Source organism: Geotrypetes seraphini, chromosome 3 (assembly GCF_902459505.1).
Source record: "Geotrypetes seraphini chromosome 3, aGeoSer1.1, whole genome shotgun sequence".
Classification (NCBI taxonomy): domain Eukaryota; kingdom Metazoa; phylum Chordata; class Amphibia; order Gymnophiona; family Dermophiidae; genus Geotrypetes; species Geotrypetes seraphini.
The window spans coordinates 283,824,211-283,842,104 of record NC_047086.1 but is presented as its reverse complement, the minus strand read 5'-3'; the positions used below and the strand labels follow the sequence as shown (position 1 = coordinate 283,842,104).

The 17,894-nt window shown below is 40.3% G+C and overlaps 1 protein-coding gene across 1 annotated transcript in view; it reads right to left on the bottom strand.

The window, feature by feature from the left end:
* Positions 1 to 17,894, bottom strand: part of TRIM67 (tripartite motif containing 67) — a 147,484-nt gene that overhangs the window by 119,365 nt on the left and 10,225 nt on the right. Inside the window, exon 2 of the mRNA XM_033935520.1 lies at positions 10,388 to 10,483. Within this exon, the coding sequence (XP_033791411.1) occupies positions 10,388 to 10,483 (96 nt within the window). The remainder of the gene's footprint in view (positions 1 to 10,387; positions 10,484 to 17,894) is intronic.

Here is a 17,894-nt window from a genome sequence, read left to right as displayed (position 1 = left end):
GAGACTGATATGCACGGATCAAGAGAGAGACCTTGGGGTGATGGTGTCTAATGATCTCAAGGCGGTGCCCCAAGAATGCTGCAAAGAGAGGGGCATAACTAGCAGAAGAAGGGAGGTGTTGATGCCCCTGTACAAGTTATTGGTGAGGCCCCACTGGAAATGATGTCAGAGAGAGGCAAAACTGACGTGGGCAGCAAGTTCATAATGCTGCTCACGCAGGAAAAATGAATGAGGTACGAGGGAAGGGAAGGGGTGCACGCGTGCGATGAGGGGGGCAGAGAGGACGGGTGTCTGCGCCCTTTACAAAGACCACGCCTGGGGAAGACTGCCCTCCCCCCCCTTACTATGCCAGTGCTCAGTGTAGTAAAAGGAGCCCTAAATTAATTATAGCAGTAGTTAGCAGATACAAAAATATTTTGTATGCAAAGTGATTAATATATTAGAAAATTAGCTTATTTTACATCCCTTTTACAAAACCATAACGTGGTTTTTAGCGCTGGCCACAGTGGTCACAGTTCTGACACTCATAGAATTCCTATGAGCATCAGAGCTGTTACTGCAAGATAAACCACGCTACGGTTTTGTAAAAGGAGGGTTTATTTCTTTTCTCATGGAACTACTTCTTGTAGATTTAACATGATTTTGCACAAAGCCAAAGACACAATAAAATTTTGCAAATGGCTACTAGAAGAACTTGACACATTTTCCAGCAAAAAATTAGTAGATAATGAATAGCATTATGAAAGAATACATCACTACAAAAAAAAAATTTGTGTGTCCCTGAAGTCTAGAAGAGGTATGCAGGCAGATCGATAGGCTTAAGAGCAATAAATCCCCAGGACTGGATGGCATCCATCCGAGGGTCATCAAGGAACTGAAAGGGACCATAGCTGAACAGCTTCAACTAATAGCCAATCTGTCAATCAAATCAGGAAAGATTCTGGAAGACTGGAAGGTGGCGAATGTTACGCCGATCTTCAAAAAAGGTTTGAAGGGAGATCCAGGAAACTACAGATCGGCAAGTCTAACCTCGGTACTGGGAAAGATGGTAGAGGCGCTGATAAAGGACCGCTTCATTGATCACCTTGACGGACACAGTCTGATGAGGACCAGCCAGCATGGCTTCAAGCAAAGGCAGATCTTGTTTGACAAACTTGCTGCACTTCTTCAAGGGAGTAAACAGGCAGATAGACAAGGGTAACCCGGTCGACATTGTATATCTGGATTTTCAGAAGGTGTTCGACAAGGTTCCACATGAACAACTACTTCAGAAAATTACGAGCCATGGAATTGAGGGTGAAATACTCACGTGGATTAAAAACTGGCTGGAGCATAGGAAACAGAGAGTGGGGGGTAAATGGACAATACTCAGACTGGAAGAGCGTCACCAGTAGAGTGCCGCAGGGCTCGGTGCTTGGACCAGTGCTCTTTAACATCTTTATAAATGATCTGGACATTGGTACAACAAGTGAGGTGATTAAATTTGCAGACGATACAAAGTTATTCAGAGTAGTGAAGACACGGGGATTGTGAAGATCTGCAACATGACATAATCAAGCTCGAGAAATGGGCATCGACATAACAAATGAGGTTCAACATGGATAAGTGTAAAGTAATGCATGTCGGTACCAAAAATCTCATGCACGAATACAGGATGTCCAGGGCGGTACTTGGACAGATCTCCCAGTAAAAAAGAGACTTGGGAGTTCTGATCGACAAGTCGATGAAGCCGTCCTCGCAATGTGTTGGTGGCGAAAAGGGCGAACAGAATGCTAGGAATGATAAAGAAGGGGATCACGAACAGATCGTAGAAGGTTATCATGCCGCTGTACTGGGCCATGGTGTGCCCTCACCTGGAGTACTGTGTCCAGCACTAGTCGCCGTACATGAAGAAGGACATGGTACTACTCGAAAGGGTCCAGAGAAGAGCGACTAAAATGGTTGACGGGCTGGAGGAGTTGCCATACAGTGAGAGACTGGAGAAACTTGGCCTCTTCTCCCTTGAAAAGAGAAGACTGAGAGGGGACAGGATCGAAACATTCAAAATACTGAAGGGAATAGACTTAGCAGATAAAGACAGATTGTTCACCCTCTCCAAGGTAGGGAGAACGAGAGGACACTCTCTAAAGTTGAAAGGGGATAGATTCCGTATAAACGTAAGGAAGTTCTTCTTCACCCAGAGAGTGGTGGAAAACTGGAATGCTCTTCTGGAGTCTGTTATAGGGGAAAACACCCTCCAGGGATTCAAGACAAAGTTGGACAAGTTCCTGCTAAAATGGAACGAACGCGGGTTAGGCTGGACTCATTTGGAGCACTGGTCTTTGACCTGGGGGCCGCTGCGTGACGGAATGCTGGACACGATAGGCCACTGGTCTGACCCAGCAGCGGCAATTCTTATATTCTTATGATTCATCAGGTTTTTGCACAACACACTTCATTTGTCATTAGGCTTCAAAAATGTCCTTGCAAAAAAATAAATGTATTTTATTTAGATGAATAAGTAGTACTTAAGAACATAAGAACAACCTTACTGGGTCAGACCAATGGTCCATCAAGCCCAGTAGCCTGTTCTCACGGTGGCCAATCCAGGTCACTAGTACCTGGCCAAAACCCAAAGTGTAGCAATATTCCATGCTACCGATACAGGACAAGCAGTGGCTTCCCCCGTGTCTTTCTCAATAACAGACTATGGACTTTTCCTCCAAACATTACATTACATTACATTACATTACATTAGTGATTTCTATTCCGCTTGTGCCTTGCGGTTCTAAGCAGATTACAAATAAGAAGATATCTGGACATTACCGAGAGAATTATATAACAAAGATTCAAGTACATTACATGATACAGTTGAGAGTTACAAATTAGAGGATATCCGAAGTTATCCGATGGAATTATATAACAAAGATTCAAGTACATTACAGGTACCGAGAGAATTATATAACAAAGATTCAAGTACATTACATGATACAGTTGAGAGTTACAAATTAGAGGATATCTGAAGTTATCCGATGGAATTACATAGTAAAGATTCAAGTACTTACAGGAAACAGTGGATAATAACAATATATTCAGGTAACTCAAGAGGATTACCTAACATTGAAGGGATAAATTTATTGGATACATGTGGTAGATGCTTGTTTAGCGGTCTGGATATTTTTTTGGTAGGTATGATTCGAGGAATTGACTAGTGTGTTATTCACGGGGGAGAAAGCATGTACGAGTGGGAGGAGATTAGTAAGTAAGGACGTGTTTTTTGAATAGAACTGTTTTGATTTCTTTTCGAAACACTTTGATGTCTGTTGTCTCGATCATCAGTTTGGTGATGGTGTGGTCAATTTTCGCTGCCTGTGTCGCCAGAAGGCTGTCGTAAAGTTTCTTACGTTGGGTACCATTATGTGGAGGGAAGGTGAATAGGTTCTGAGTTCTCCTTGATCTGGGTGAGTGGTAGCAGTGTAGGCGGTTGTTTAGGTAGCTGGGGGCAGTACCATGGGTTACTTTAAATAGTAGACAATAGAATTTGAATTGAGTTCTTGCTTTTATCGGAAGCCAGTGCGCGTCTACATAGGCGGGAGTGATGTGGTCAAATTTGCTAAGTGAGTAGATGAGTCTGATGGCTGTGTTTTGAACAGTCTGTAGTTGTTTTATCATGTTGTTTGGGCAAGGTAGATAGAGGCTGTTGCAGTAATCTAAGGTACTAAGTATGAGGGATTGAACAATGAGCTTGTAGTGTTCTTTGGTAAGGAATTTTCTTATTTTTCTTAGGTTTCGCATGGTGAAGAATGCTTTTTGTATGATTTTGTGGATTTGTGTCTGCATTGTGCAGCATCTGTCTAATTGTATTCCTAGAATTTTGAGAGTGCTCTGTATTGGATATTTGGTTGCGTTTACTTCCAGTTCTGTTAGGGATGGTTTTTGTTCCTTCTCTAGTAGTAGGAATTTGGTTTTCTCTGCATTCAGTTTCAGCTTATGGTTCTTCATCCATTTTTCTACAGTTTCCAGTGTTGTTTTCAGGCATCCGTTGGAGATGGGGTCTTGGATGTCGAAGGGGAGTAGGATGGTTATGTCATCCGCGTAGCTGAAAGATGTTATATTTAGGGCGTCTAGGGCAGTGCCTAAGGAAGCTATGAAGAGGTTGAAAAGTATGGGCGAAAGAGGGGATCCTTGTGGTACTCCGCATGGGTTTGTCCAGGGGTCGGATAGAAGATCCTTTGACTTAACTCTGTATGATCTATTTTTAAGGAATCCTTGGAACCAGTTGTGGACTTTACCTGATATTCCTATGGCATCTAGTGTCTGGAGTAGTATTGGATTGTCAACTAAGTTGAATGCTACTGAAAGATCGAGTTGGATGACTAGTAACTTGTTTCCTTTGCTGAGGTGCTGTCTGGCTATATCTAATAAAGATACCAGTAGTGTTTCTGTGCTGTGATTAGCTCTGAAACCAGATTGAGTTGAATGCAGAATGTGGTGGTCTTCTAGGTAACTGGTGAGATATTGTGCTACTATACCCTCTATGAGTTTGACATATAGTGGGATAGAAGCGATTGGTCTGTAGTTTGTTGGGTTGTCTATTGGTCTTTTGAAATATTTTAGTATGGGAGTGATTATGATTTCACCAAGATCCTGAGGGAACTGACCTTCCCTGAGGGTGGTTTGCAGCCATAGCGTGAGACCTGCTATGAATTTAGTGGACGCTGTGGCTAGTAGATAGGGAGGACAGTTGTTCAGATCACAAGAAGATTTGCTGTATTTTTTGTACAGTCGGTTGAGGTCTGACCATTGTGTCGTTGGGAAGTTGTTCCAGGTCCTATCTGCTGAGATGGCTTCGTCTATTGTGGGATTTATTAGTATCTCTTCTATGATGCTTTGAGAGTTATTGAATGTGGATCTGATTGTGGTGATTTTATTTTTGAAGTGGTCCGCTAGTTGAGAAGCTGTGGAGTCTGGGTTCCTTGGGTGGCGAGGAAGGGTTTGGTATCAGTGAGGTTTTTTACAATGCTGAAAAGTTTTTTGGTGTCCGGTTTTTCGGTGCCAATGAGTTTGGAGTAGTAGTCTTTGCGTTTATCCTTCAGTTTGATTTTGTATTGTTTGATTTGGGATCTCCATTCTGTTTTATTGTGGTCTTGTTTCTGTTTTTTCCATGTCCTTTCTAATTGTCTGCATTGCCTTTTTAGGTGTAGGAGTTCGGCGTCAAACCATTTGTAAGATGGTCTGCATACTTTGTTTTTTGTTTTTAGTGGTGCTAGTTTGTTCAAAGTGGATTCACTTGTGGAACGCCAGATGTTTATGAATTCTTTGGGGTTGTTTAAGTCTATTGCTGGGTCTATTGTGTCCCAGAATGTATTAGGTTTGATTTTCTGTCTGGACTTGAAGCTTGATTTGCGTGGAGTAGGTTTGATGCTATTATGCTCCCAGTTGATGGTGAAGGTGTACTTGTAGTGGTCGGACCATAAGGTAGGATGTCATGAGCCGTTGGTGATATGGATGTTTTGTGTGTTGAGGTTGGGAGATGTGTAAGCGGCAATATCGAGTTGATGGCCCTTTTCATGCGTGGGTTCTGGGTTGAATATTTGGTATGATAGGGTGTTGAGGAATGTAAGAATATCCATTACTTGTTTGGAGGTATTATCTTCTAAGTGGAGATTAATGTCTCCTAGGATCAGGTTGTGTGAGGACGAGAGGGAATTCTGGAAGATAAATTCTTCAAGTTCTTGTTTAGAGGTATTCCATTTTCCTGGTGTGACATAGCATAGAAGGCAGTTCAGAGTTCCTGTGAGAGTGTTGTCAGAGAGTTGGCAGGCTAGAAGGTCTAGGTGAGGGTTGGAGTGCTTGGTAAGGACTTTAATGTTGAGGTTGTTTTTTACAATGATTGCTAGACCTCCACCTCTTCTGTTTTCTCTGCATACTAGCTCTAGTTTGTAACCGTTTGGGCAGAATTCGGTAATGCGAGGGTCTGAGTCGGAAGTGAGCCAGGTTTCGGCTAGGAAGAGGCAGCTTAGGTTGTCTTTGATCAGCCAGTCTTTGATTAGTTCTGTCTTTGGGTTGATAGATCGTATATTCATATATGCGCATTTTATTGCTGTGAATTTAGTGGGAGAGTGAGTAGTGAGTGTATTGATAAGTGTTCTAGATGGTGTATGAAGTTTTTGTGTGTTTGCCTTAGTTTTTGTTGGTGGTCTTTTTCCCCAGATTGTGGGAATGTTTTCTTGGTTGGATGAAGGACAAGGTATCAGGGTTCTGGGGGTTTGGGGTTTCCTATTGGGTTGAACCAGTCTGTGTGTTGTTGTGAGGATAGGTATAGAATGTGTGTGGTATCCTGCTGTTTTCCATTTTTCTATGAGAAGGGAGAGCAGTAGTAGGACTAGGATGAGTTTGGGTGTGCGTGTTGCCATTTTTGTGTATGGATTGGGGAGTTAGTACTAAAGTTCTTTGCTCTGTTGGTGTTATCTGTCTTTTTGAAGGGCCTATGCTTATGCCTATAAGTAGGGTTCGTGTAAGAATTTTGAGTAAGTTGTGTGAGTGGGTATTGGGACTTGTTCTTGGTGTTTATGGATGTTTAAACTGGATGGTGCAAGATGTCTATTAACAAATAAAATATTACAGGTATTCCAACACTCGAGAATAACCAACTGTTACAAGATATTCCAACAATTAAGTATAACCGACAATTAAGTATACCGACTAATAGGTATAACAATGCATATCAACAATTTAATATAATAGGTGTACCAACTATTTTAACAATTAAGTATACCGACTAATAGGTATAACAATGTATATCAACAATTTAATATAATAGGTGTACCAACAATTTTAACAAGGTATAACAGTGTATACCTACAATGTAATATAGTGAGTATACCAACAATTTTAACAAGTATAACAAGGTATACCAACAAATTATGTCTAACGATTATGTCTAACTGGGTACCGCAACTAATTGGTAGTGGAACAAGCTAAATAATTACCTTTAGTTGGTGGGGGGTTGTTTTTTTTGTTGTTTTGTTTTTTTTTTTAGTTTAAATTTTTTTATTTCACCACCGTTTTGTGAGCTTCAGAACCCTACGGTCTTCACTGCAGGCGCTTCACAAAGGCGCGCACTAAGGCAAACCTTTCTTAAAACCAGCTACGCTATACGCTCTTACCACATCCTCTGGCAACACATTCCAGAGTTTAAATATTACTCATAATATGCATAAATCAACACGTGAAGAAAACAGTAAGACGTAGAATCAGTATTTTACATATTGGAATGTGCTAATTACAAAAAGGATATATTGCATAATTATAAAACATTAATCAATCTAAGACAGATCAAAAGGCAGATCATGTTTTTGATTTCATGATGGTTAAAAGGCTTATTGTGGTTTTGATCTTATAAAAATAAGAAATTTTCAATATTAATTTTACCATTCTTAGAGCAAACAGTAGCAGAATTCCAGCAGGGTTGTATTGGTGAAAAGGGAGTATCATACTTTGGGGCTCTTTTTCACAAGAGAGAAACGTTCAAAAAGTTGCATAAAGGGGTAGATGGGCATTTTTCTTGTCAACCCCATCCAATTCGCTATTTTTGAAGTAAAGTTTCTAGATGGATATCTATGCTGATCAGTAGTTCATCTAAATCTCAAGAGGGCTTGTTAGAGGTGTGGTGTGGATAGAACGTGGGTGGGCATATGGCTTGGATGTTTTTCCTGCCATAATCAAACATTTAAGAATACGTCCAGGACACAATTTGGACATTTGGGGCTAGACCTGTTTTAATAATGAATAAGTGCCAGAAAGGAGACCTAACAAACCAGATGACCACTGGAGGGATATAAACATGACCCCCCCCCATCTCCATATTCCCTCAGTGATGGAATGACCCCTGACGTAGGCACACCCACGATAACATAGTTGTTTTGGGTCATTGTTGGATAATATATCTTCTCATAGTTCGCTGACCTGTAGCTGTCTCTGCTCCTTTGTATTTGCCACTTGGCAATATCTGTTTTCAATTCCCTCCATATGGAAATACCCAGATAAAAATGTAGAACATTTCCAGAACTGAAGCAGCTGAGATAATTATAGTTGTCTTTATTCACAATTGTCAGCATGCTTGAAAGTAAAGAGATTTGGTCTTTAAAGGATCTACTACAAATTGATAGCAAATCACTATAATAATGGAAAACTTGATAATTATTATTGTTGCTTTTTCATTTATTCAATTCTGTCAACTAAAACACTCTACAAATGAATTTTTTTATATACACAATTATCTTATATGTAATTTGGCTCCAGACTCCCCATGTATTTGGGGGGGGGGGTGCCAGCAGGAGAGAGTTGGCATCCTTCTGCTGGGGATGTTAGTAGGGGTGCCAGCCAGCGGGATTAGGCATCCCTCTGGCTGGCCTTAATGATATGGGGGGGGGTGCCAGCAGGAGGGAGTGGGCATCTCTCCTACCAGGGATGTTGTGGGGGGGGTGTTGGCAGGATGAAGTGGGCATCCCTCCTGATAAAGATTGTTTTGGGGCTTGCGGCAGGAGGGATTGGGCATCCCTCCTGCTGGAGATTGTTTCTGGGGTTCCGGCAGGAGAGAGTGGGCATCCCTCCTGCCTCAGACAGTGTGGAGGGATTTGGGAGTGGCAGCGGGAGGGAGTGAGCATCCCTCCTACTGGCTGACTTGTGGAAGGGTTCCTGGGTTCCCTATTGCGGCCACTCAGCTGATCGCATTAGGGAGAGTTCCTTGCCGCGATCAGCTTAATGGCCACATCTATTTGAAATATAAGCCAGCATTTTCCTGGCCTACATTTCAGGTGCCTATCGCAGCCTTAGGGAGAAACCTAGGGTTGCTTAAGCTCACCTAAGGCCACTTCTGGGTGAAACCAAGTCAACGCCTAGCGTTGGGCGAGCTTAAGCAACCCTAGGTGCCTCCCTGCACCCACGATAGACGGTCTGCCTCGGGTTGCTTTTTTTTTTTTTAGAAACCGTGCGTCTCGATTGGCTGGTTAGACAGCAGTAGGACACCTACTGCCGACTACAATCAGGACGCCTTTTATAGAATTTAGCCCTAAATGATACATGTTGTTTTGGGTTTTTTTATTTAGTAATTTCAATTATACATATCAATTATAGATATACAAGAAAATAATAATATTGGTGAAAAATATTTTACAAGAAATATTACAAACAGATAGAAACCAATTCTAAAGTTCACATCAAGGAAAGATTTGCGAAGATAAACTAAAAATAAATAATTCCTGATGGAAATCCAGTTAGCATTCTAACTATAAACTTTTAGATACGTTTTTGTTTTAACTACCCTTTTTTTCATGTTCCAATAGAAATTTACTCCAAATGAGAATGATCAAAAAATATAAATTGTTTACCCTGATAATGTAAAATACATCTACAAGAAAAACACAGGAAAAAAGTTGCTCCAATAGCCAAAACCCTGGATTTCAGGGCCAAGAACTGTTTTCTATGTTCCAGAGTGACTCGTTACATCTGGAAAAATTTGAATTGACTGCCTGCAAAACACACCCTTATTATATTTAAAGTAATTCTTTAAAACCAGCAATTTATCTCTTTCTGACAAGAGAATTACCAACAAAGTTGAACGATTGGAAATTATATCTTGAATGTCCTCTAAGAAGGCAGTGAGTTCCCCAGCTGCTAATGCTGGGGCTACATCCACTGCTCATCTAGTTGACATTGCTAGTGATGAAGGCAGGTACATAACCTTCTGAAATACATTATTGACTAAGATATTTCTAGTTTTAAAATTTCCCTAAAATATTTTCTAAGCAATATTTCAGCTGAAAGTAAAGGTGAACAAGAGAAATTTAAAAAGCATAGATTATTAACACACAAATGAGTTTCCAATTGTTCCAGTTTATGATGCAAAATCAGACTTTCACAGCTGAGATACTAACTGATTGAAGCATTTTCACTTGATTTTGCATCTCCTCACTAGCAAATTTAATTTTTGTAACATCATCTTGTAATATAGAGATAGAAGGCACAACTTGACTAGAAAAAGTACATAATTGTGCTACTTTCCCTTTAAGCAAATTCTCAGTCCGGGTAACAACTTGCCAAATATCTTTTAAGGAAATATCACCCTCAGGAACATCTTGAGTGGAAACCTTCTCAATTGTATCAAAACTGACCGGTTGCAATTTAGCTAAGTTATCAGTTCCTTGAGATGCTACATGTTCTATCTTACACCTATGGGTCACATGGTACTTAGCGTATGCTAATGTCTGTCAGTGCGCTCTAAGCCTTAGTAAAAGGGCCCCTAAGTTATGCATGTACATGAAAGTACTGTATTTTATAACTGCACACATGCTATATGAAATCTACTATTACTAGAATCAGGGGAGAAGCTCTGCTATAAAGTTACCTGTATCTGCTGCAATATATTTTTCAGTTGGACCAGAAAGTCTTTGGCTTCCTTCGCTTTGTCTGAGACACCATTTAGAGCTTGAGACAGTTGTTCCTGTCAAAGAAAACAAAATGTTAAAAGACACAGAATGAAATGAAAAAAGCTGCACTGCAGAAACAAAGCAGTCTGTCAACATGGATCATAAAAGGATTTCTGGCCTCAAATATGGGGAACAAGTATAGTTTTTACCGGCTCTGCTCCTATCTCTGTGATCCATCTCTGGGTTGCATCGCCCGCTGCCAGACCAATCCAGCTACCATTGTGAAGACAAAGACATCATACTCGTATTTTAAGAGCAATGATCACATGGGATATCTAATTGATTTTATTTGGCTCGAATATTGCAGAGATATACACCAGACCGTGATCCCAGGGTGCGATGAAACTGGAAACAGTGGGAGCGAGCGAAGTGCATTACATGACACCGTGGACATTTGTAATTTCAACTGCAGGTCCAGAGATGTGGAATTTATTGCCTGGAGTTTTACAATTGTGTGATGATAAAATGAATTTTAAAAAGATGTTAAAAAGACACACCTTTTTGTTCAGGCCTTTTATTAACTAGATTAAACTTTTAGAAATCTAATGAAATCCTGTAGAAAAAGGAAATTGATAATGTAGAGTCTGTTTAACTGGTTCTTGGGTGCTTTCTGTTCATGTGCGTTGTTTATTTATTTATTATTATTTATTTTAAAATTTATATACCGCATACAACTATGCGGTTTACATATCACATACATAAAAATCTTATTTCCCTGCGATTTCCACATATTACATTGCATTACATTACATTACTGATTTCTATTCCGCCTCAACCTTGCAGTTCTGGGCGGATTATAAAAGAGACAACTGGACATTTCCAGGATAATTACAGAGAGAATTCTGGTCATTTCCAGGAGAAGTTACAAGAATAATGGAGCTGTATATTTCAAGAGCTACAAGATGCTGTACAAATAGGAAATAGTGCAGATCCAGTATATATACCGTTAGGGAAGCAGTTGACATGCTTGATGCTAAAGAGAAGGGAACTGGTGAAGGGGGAGGAGGGGGGAGTTGTGTTGAGGGGGGTCCGGTTGGGGTTAAGCCATCTGTATAAATTTTTTGAATAGGTGGGTTTTGATTTCTTTGCGAAAATATTTGTAGTCGTTTGTTGTTATCAGCAGGTTGGAGATAGTGTGGTCCAGTTTCGCTGCATGCGTCGCCAGCAGACTGTCAAATATCTTCTTGCGCTGGGTGCCTTTGAGTGGGAGGTAGGTAAAAGGGGTCTTAATTCTTCTTTGCCTAGTGGTGGCGTTTTGGTACAGGCGGTTGTTTAGGTAATTGGGGGCTGTGCCCTTTATTGCTTTGAATAATAGACAGTATAGTTTGAATTGAATTTGTGCTTGTATTGGTAACCAGTGTGAGTCCAGGTAGGCCGCGGTGACGTGGTCAAATTTTCTCAGTGAGTAGATTAATCAGTGTTTTGAATTGTCTGTAGTTGTTTTATCATTGTTGCAGGGCAAGGCAGATAGAGTATGTTGCAGTAGTCCAATAGACCTAGTACTAGGGATTGGACTACTAGCCTATATTGCTCTTTGTCGAAGAATTTTCTGATTTTTCTTAAATTGCGCATGGTTAGAAATGCTTTCTGGGTGGTCTTGTTGATTTGGGCCTGCATTGTGCAGCATCTGTCTATTGTTACTCCTAGGAGTTTTAAGGTAGGTTGTATAGGGTATTTGGAGGCGTTTATTTCTAGTTCTGTGATGGAGGGATTCTTATCCTTTTCAAGCAGTAGAAATTTTGTTTTGTCAGTGTTCAGCTTCAATTTGTTATCTGCCATCCATTTTTCCACTGCATGAAGGGTTTTTTCCAATTTTTCTGTAGAAGTTGGGTCAGGAGCATCAAAGGGTAGGAGTATGGTGATGTCGTCAGCATAGCTAAATGAAGTTACATTCAGATTGTCTAGGGTAGACCCAAGGGAGGATAAGAAGAGGTTGAAGAGAGTAGGTGAGAGTGGTGATCCTTGAGGAACTCCACAGGGGTTGGACCATGGTTCTGATTTAAGATTGTTTGACTTTACTCTATAAGATTTAAGGAATCCTTCGAACCAATTGTATACCCTGCCTGAGATCCCTATGGCTTCTAGTGTCTGTAGTAGGATGGTGTGGTCGACCAGATCGAATGCTGCAGATAGATCGAGTTGAATTATCAGCATCTTTCTGCCTTTGCAGAGGTGCTGTCGGGCTGTGTCTAGTAGGGTTACTAGTAAAGTCTCTGTGCTGTGGTTGGATCTGAATCCCGATTGAGAGGGGTGGAGAAGACTGTGTTCTTCCAGGTAATTTGTGAGGAATTGTGCAACTAGTCCTTCTATAAGTTTGACATATATTGGTATTGAGGCGATGGGTCTATAGTTAGTGGGGTTATCTATAAGGCCTTTGTGGTCCTTCACAATTGGAGTGATTATGATTTCTCCTAGGTGCTGCGGGAATTGACCTTCAGTGAGTGTAATTTGGATCCATTGCATGAGGTTGGCCCTAAATTTGGGGGTGGCATTGGTTATTAGATACGCGGGACAATAGTTCAGGTCACATGAGGCATGACTGTATTTTTTGTAGAGTCGATTCATGTCTGTCCAGTTTACCGCAGGGAATTCGGTCCAGGTCCTGTCTGCTGCAATGGCTTCTCCTATTGGGGGATTTGTTGTTATCTCGTCGAGGAGGGCATGTGTGTTATTGAAGATAGTCCTGATTGTTGTAATCTTGTTTTTGAAGTGGTCTGCGAGTTGAGTGGCTGTTGGAGGGTGCTTTCCTTGTGCTGCTAGGTAAGGTTGGTGAGGTTTTTTACTAGATTGAAAAGTTTTTTTGAGTCTATGGACTCCATGCCTACCAGCTTGGAGTAGTAATCTTTTCTTTTTTCTTTGAGTTTGGTCTTGTATTGTTTGATTAGACTTCTCCATACTATTTTGGATTGTTCTTGGTTCTTTTTTTCCAGTTTCTTTCCATTTGTCTGCAGTGCCTTTTGAGTTGGAGCAGTTCAGCGTCGAACCATTTGTCTGATTGTCTGCAGATTTTGTGTTTTGATTTTATTGGAGCTAGCTCATTTAGGATTGTTTCGCTTAATGTTTGCCATTGTGGTATGAATTCTTTGGGGTCTATGGAGTCGATTGCGAGATCTGCTTTGTCCCAGAAAGTGGTTGGTTCGATTTTTGGATGGGTTTTGATGGGGGATTTGTGGGGTTTGTGTTTATAATTGCATTGAGCCCAGTTGATGTTGAAGGTGTATTTATAATGGTCTGACCAGAGGGAGGGAATCCAGGATCCGTTTGAGATGTGGATTTCAGGTGTTTGAGGTTGTTGGGTCATGAATGCAGCAATATCTAGTTGATGGCCTTTTTCGTGAGTGGGTTGGGGGTTGAGTATTTGGTAGGATAGCGTTTTGAGGTAGACGAGTAGGCTTTCTGTTTGATTGGAGGTATGGTCTTCGAGGTGGAGGTTAATGTCTCCTAGTAGTAGGTTGTAAGTTGATGTTAGTGAATTCTGGAAGATGAAGTCTTCAAGCATGTGTTTTGTAGTGCTCCATTTTCCTGGTGCTATATAGCAGAGAATACAGGTTATGGTGTCTTTGAGTGTATCGCCAGATAGTTGGCAGGCTAGTAGATCTAGACTGGGTGTCATGTGTTTGTCTAGGACCTTTATGTTGAGATTGTTTTTGGCTAGAATTGCCAATCCTCCCCCTCGCTTTTTTTCTCTGCAGATAAGCTCTACTTTGTATCCCTTAGGGCAGAATTCTGTTATGCAAGGATCTGATTCAGATGTTAACCAGGTTTCAGCTAGGAATAGGTAGCCTAGTTGTTCTTTGATTATCCAGTCCTTAATGAGGACGTATAACATAGACATAACTAGACAACATCATTAATATCCCCCCAATATAAAATATCAATATACCAAGTCAAATCAAATTTCAATAATTAAGAAAGCAAAAATGTATTAGATCAAACGATCTATTTCAAGGTAGGTAACAAAACCGATCCACATATACAGGCAAAACAAGTCAAATTCCAACAATTCAAGAATGCAAACTAGCTTTAAATCATACCTTACTGTCAGCGCATTCTGAAGAAAATATTTTCAGGTGGAATAAGCATTAGCATAGAAAGGCATTAGCAAATAATTGTGTTTTTAGCATTTTCTTAAAATTTATTCTTCCAATACAGAATCGCAGAGTACCAGGCAGGGCATTCCACAGTTCTACACCAGCCACAGACATCATTGATGCTCCAATCCTAACATGCATAATCGATATTCTTCCCTCCAAACTTAATTTCATCCCATTTATAGATCTAAGCTCTCTTCTCGGTTTATAAATTTCAAAGAATTCTTGTACAATCTTAGGAGAAGCATGATACAATGTCTGATGGATAATCGCAAGAATCTTAAATTGCACTCTTTGTTGCATGGGTAACCAATGCAATTTTTTTCAACACAGGAGTTATATAAGTGCTCCTTGAAACCCTTGTGATTAATCTTTCAGCAGAGTTGATAAGTAACTGCAAAGCTCTCAACTTCCCTTTCGCAACTCCCAAATAGAGTGAATTGCAATAATCCACTCTATTCAGGATCAATGCTTGAACCGCAGTATGAAAATCAAATGCTGGTAATAGTGACTTCAATCTATAGAGCATTTGAAATTGCATATAGCCAACCTTGATTGTTTTCAATATTTGATTTTCCCTTGTTAAACAATGATCTAAACACACTCCTATGTGTGTTATATTTGAGTTTGAATGTTTTATTGTAATCCGCTTTGATTTAAAGCGGACAAGAAATTTTAAAAAATAAATAAATAGCATTAAAGTGTGTGTTTAAATCAAGGGTGTTGTGCTTACTTTTGTTTATTGTCGGCATTCGTGTAGGATTGGTAGAGAAGTATTGGAAACTTTCCTTCTACATACTATTATTCTAACTTGCTTTGTAAATAAATCTTTCTCTACCATAGCCATCTCCTAGTCTGTCAGTTTCATTATCAGCCAATAAGGGCCAATAAGGGATCTGTAACTCTGAAACTTATTAAGACAGCACACTAGTATGCCACAGCACACTAGTATGCCCCGGAGGATTCCAGGTGTGCCCCGAGATGCTGGCACTGGCTGAATGCTTACAGGACATGCCTCTCATGGCTCCTTCTCCTCACCTGTCCTTCTGCAGCGCCAGCACCACCATCACCAGCGGTATTAGAAGGCTCAGGGCTGCAGCTGGAGGACATCCATGCATGCGCAGACGTCGATGTCCACACATTTCTGGGTACCCTCCAGCTGCAGCCCCGAGATTAGTGTGCAAGCAGCTTAAAAAGTTTGCAACACACTGTATTAAGAGATGATGGGTAGATTGACTAGGGAAAGAGGATGGGATCTGATATATCACCTTTCTGTGGTTAAAATCACTATATTGTATATTAAATAAAGGTGCTTATTTTATACCTGGGGCCAATGGAGGATTAAATGAATTACTCAGAGTTGCATAAGAACATAAGAGCTGCAAAACTTGGACAGACTGCAGATTCATCAAGCCCAGTATCCTGTTTCCAACAGTGGCCAACTCAGGTCACAAGTACCTGGCAAGATCCCAAAGAGTAAAACAACTTTTTTACTGCTTATCCTAGAAATAAGCAGTGGATTTCCCCATGTCCATCTTAATAATGGCTTATGGACTTTTGTTTTAGGAAATTATCTAAACCTTTTTTAAACCCTGCTAAACTAACTGCTTTAACCACATTCTCCGGCAAATAATTCCAGAATTTAATTACACTTTGAGTGAAGAAATGTTTTCTCTCATTTGTTTTACATCTTCTCCCCTAGTCCTACAAAGAGCTGCAGTGAGAATCAAGCACAGTTCCCCAGGTTGTCAGTCTGCGACACTAAACATTAGGTTACTCCTCTACTCAGAGGAGTAGAGGATGCTCAGAGGTGGCTGGTACTATACTTGATATGGTGGCAGCTATATTTGATACAAGTCATATATCATCATCCATACACTAGCAGATGAAGGACAAGGCACTAGATGTTCTGAAAGCCTCAATTATGATTGTAGATAAAACACCAAAACAAAGAATGGAATTCAACTCAATATCATGTTATATTATTTGGTCATATGACATATGTAAACACTGCTGTCTCAACATGTTTCAGATGTTGGATTATTCACAATAAGTGGAAAGGAGAAAAGATCTCAAACAATTTGTTCATGTTACAATCCGGCCAAATGGGCCATTCAGCCAATGTGAACAATATTATAATCACTGGTCTTCCTCCACCACTGTTGCTATCAATAATACTCCATAAATGGGTAAAACTTGCAATATAATTATATGTCACACACCCCAGCCGTATCAATCATCAAAACTACTTATCTTTATGGTGCTAGACTATTCATTTTGGTACTAAAACTGAAACGTGAAATGTAAAACTAAGCAGACTTGCAAAATATTGGCGTTAACCCCTCCCATTCTTTATATAGTGCTCAAAATTGGGTGTGCAAATTTGGGTGGCTGTCCAATTTGCACAGACAATTTAATTAATACTACTACTACTATTTATTATTTCTATAGCGTTGAAAAGGTATACGCAGCGCTGTACATTTTAACATACAATAGACAGAAGAGCTTACAATCTAATTTAGACAGGACATTACAGGGTTGGGGAGATTATGGTAGAGGAATGATACAGTGGGTCTAGGTATCTGACAGCAGTGAGTGGGAGTTAAGAGCTGAAAGCAGTTTCAAAAAAGTGGGCCTTTAGCTTGGATTTGAACACTGCCAGGGATGGATTACCTCGTATTGATTCAGGCAGCCTGTTCCAGGCATACAGTGCTGCAAGAAAGAAAGGGCGGAGTATGGAGTTGGCGGTGGAAAAGAAGGGTACAGATAAGAGGGGCTTGCCCAATGAGCGAAGATCATGGGGGGGAGCATAGGGGGAGATAAGTGAAGAGAGATATTGGGGGGCTTCAGAGTGGGTGTTTTTTTATTTTATATATTATTTGAGTTCTATATGTAGGTCGCTTGTGACTGTATTCACCCTTTGTGAAGATTATTGCTTTTAAATTATTTGGACACTTTATTAATCTACAAACTGGTACATCCAAACTTCTGTTCCACAATCTTTTTGTTGTTTTGCTGCTTCATTTCCTTTGTGGAACCTTCTGTTGTTTTGCATTCATTGAACATACATGCAGTATTATAGAATTCAGGGGATCCGCAACTAAGTTACATGTCAAGATTTACATCTGTTTTCAGTTAGTATAAATCCTTGCTTCTGAAATTTAGGCATGGATCTTGATGTTATGCCCTATTCTATAAATAGTGCCCAATGTGGAGTTCCATTTAGAGAATTGTGCTCAGCACAAATTTTTGGGGCACTCAAATTTGGATATCATTTATTGAATATAGTCCTTTTAATCCCACCACAGAATCCCCTCCACACCCTCAAATTTTT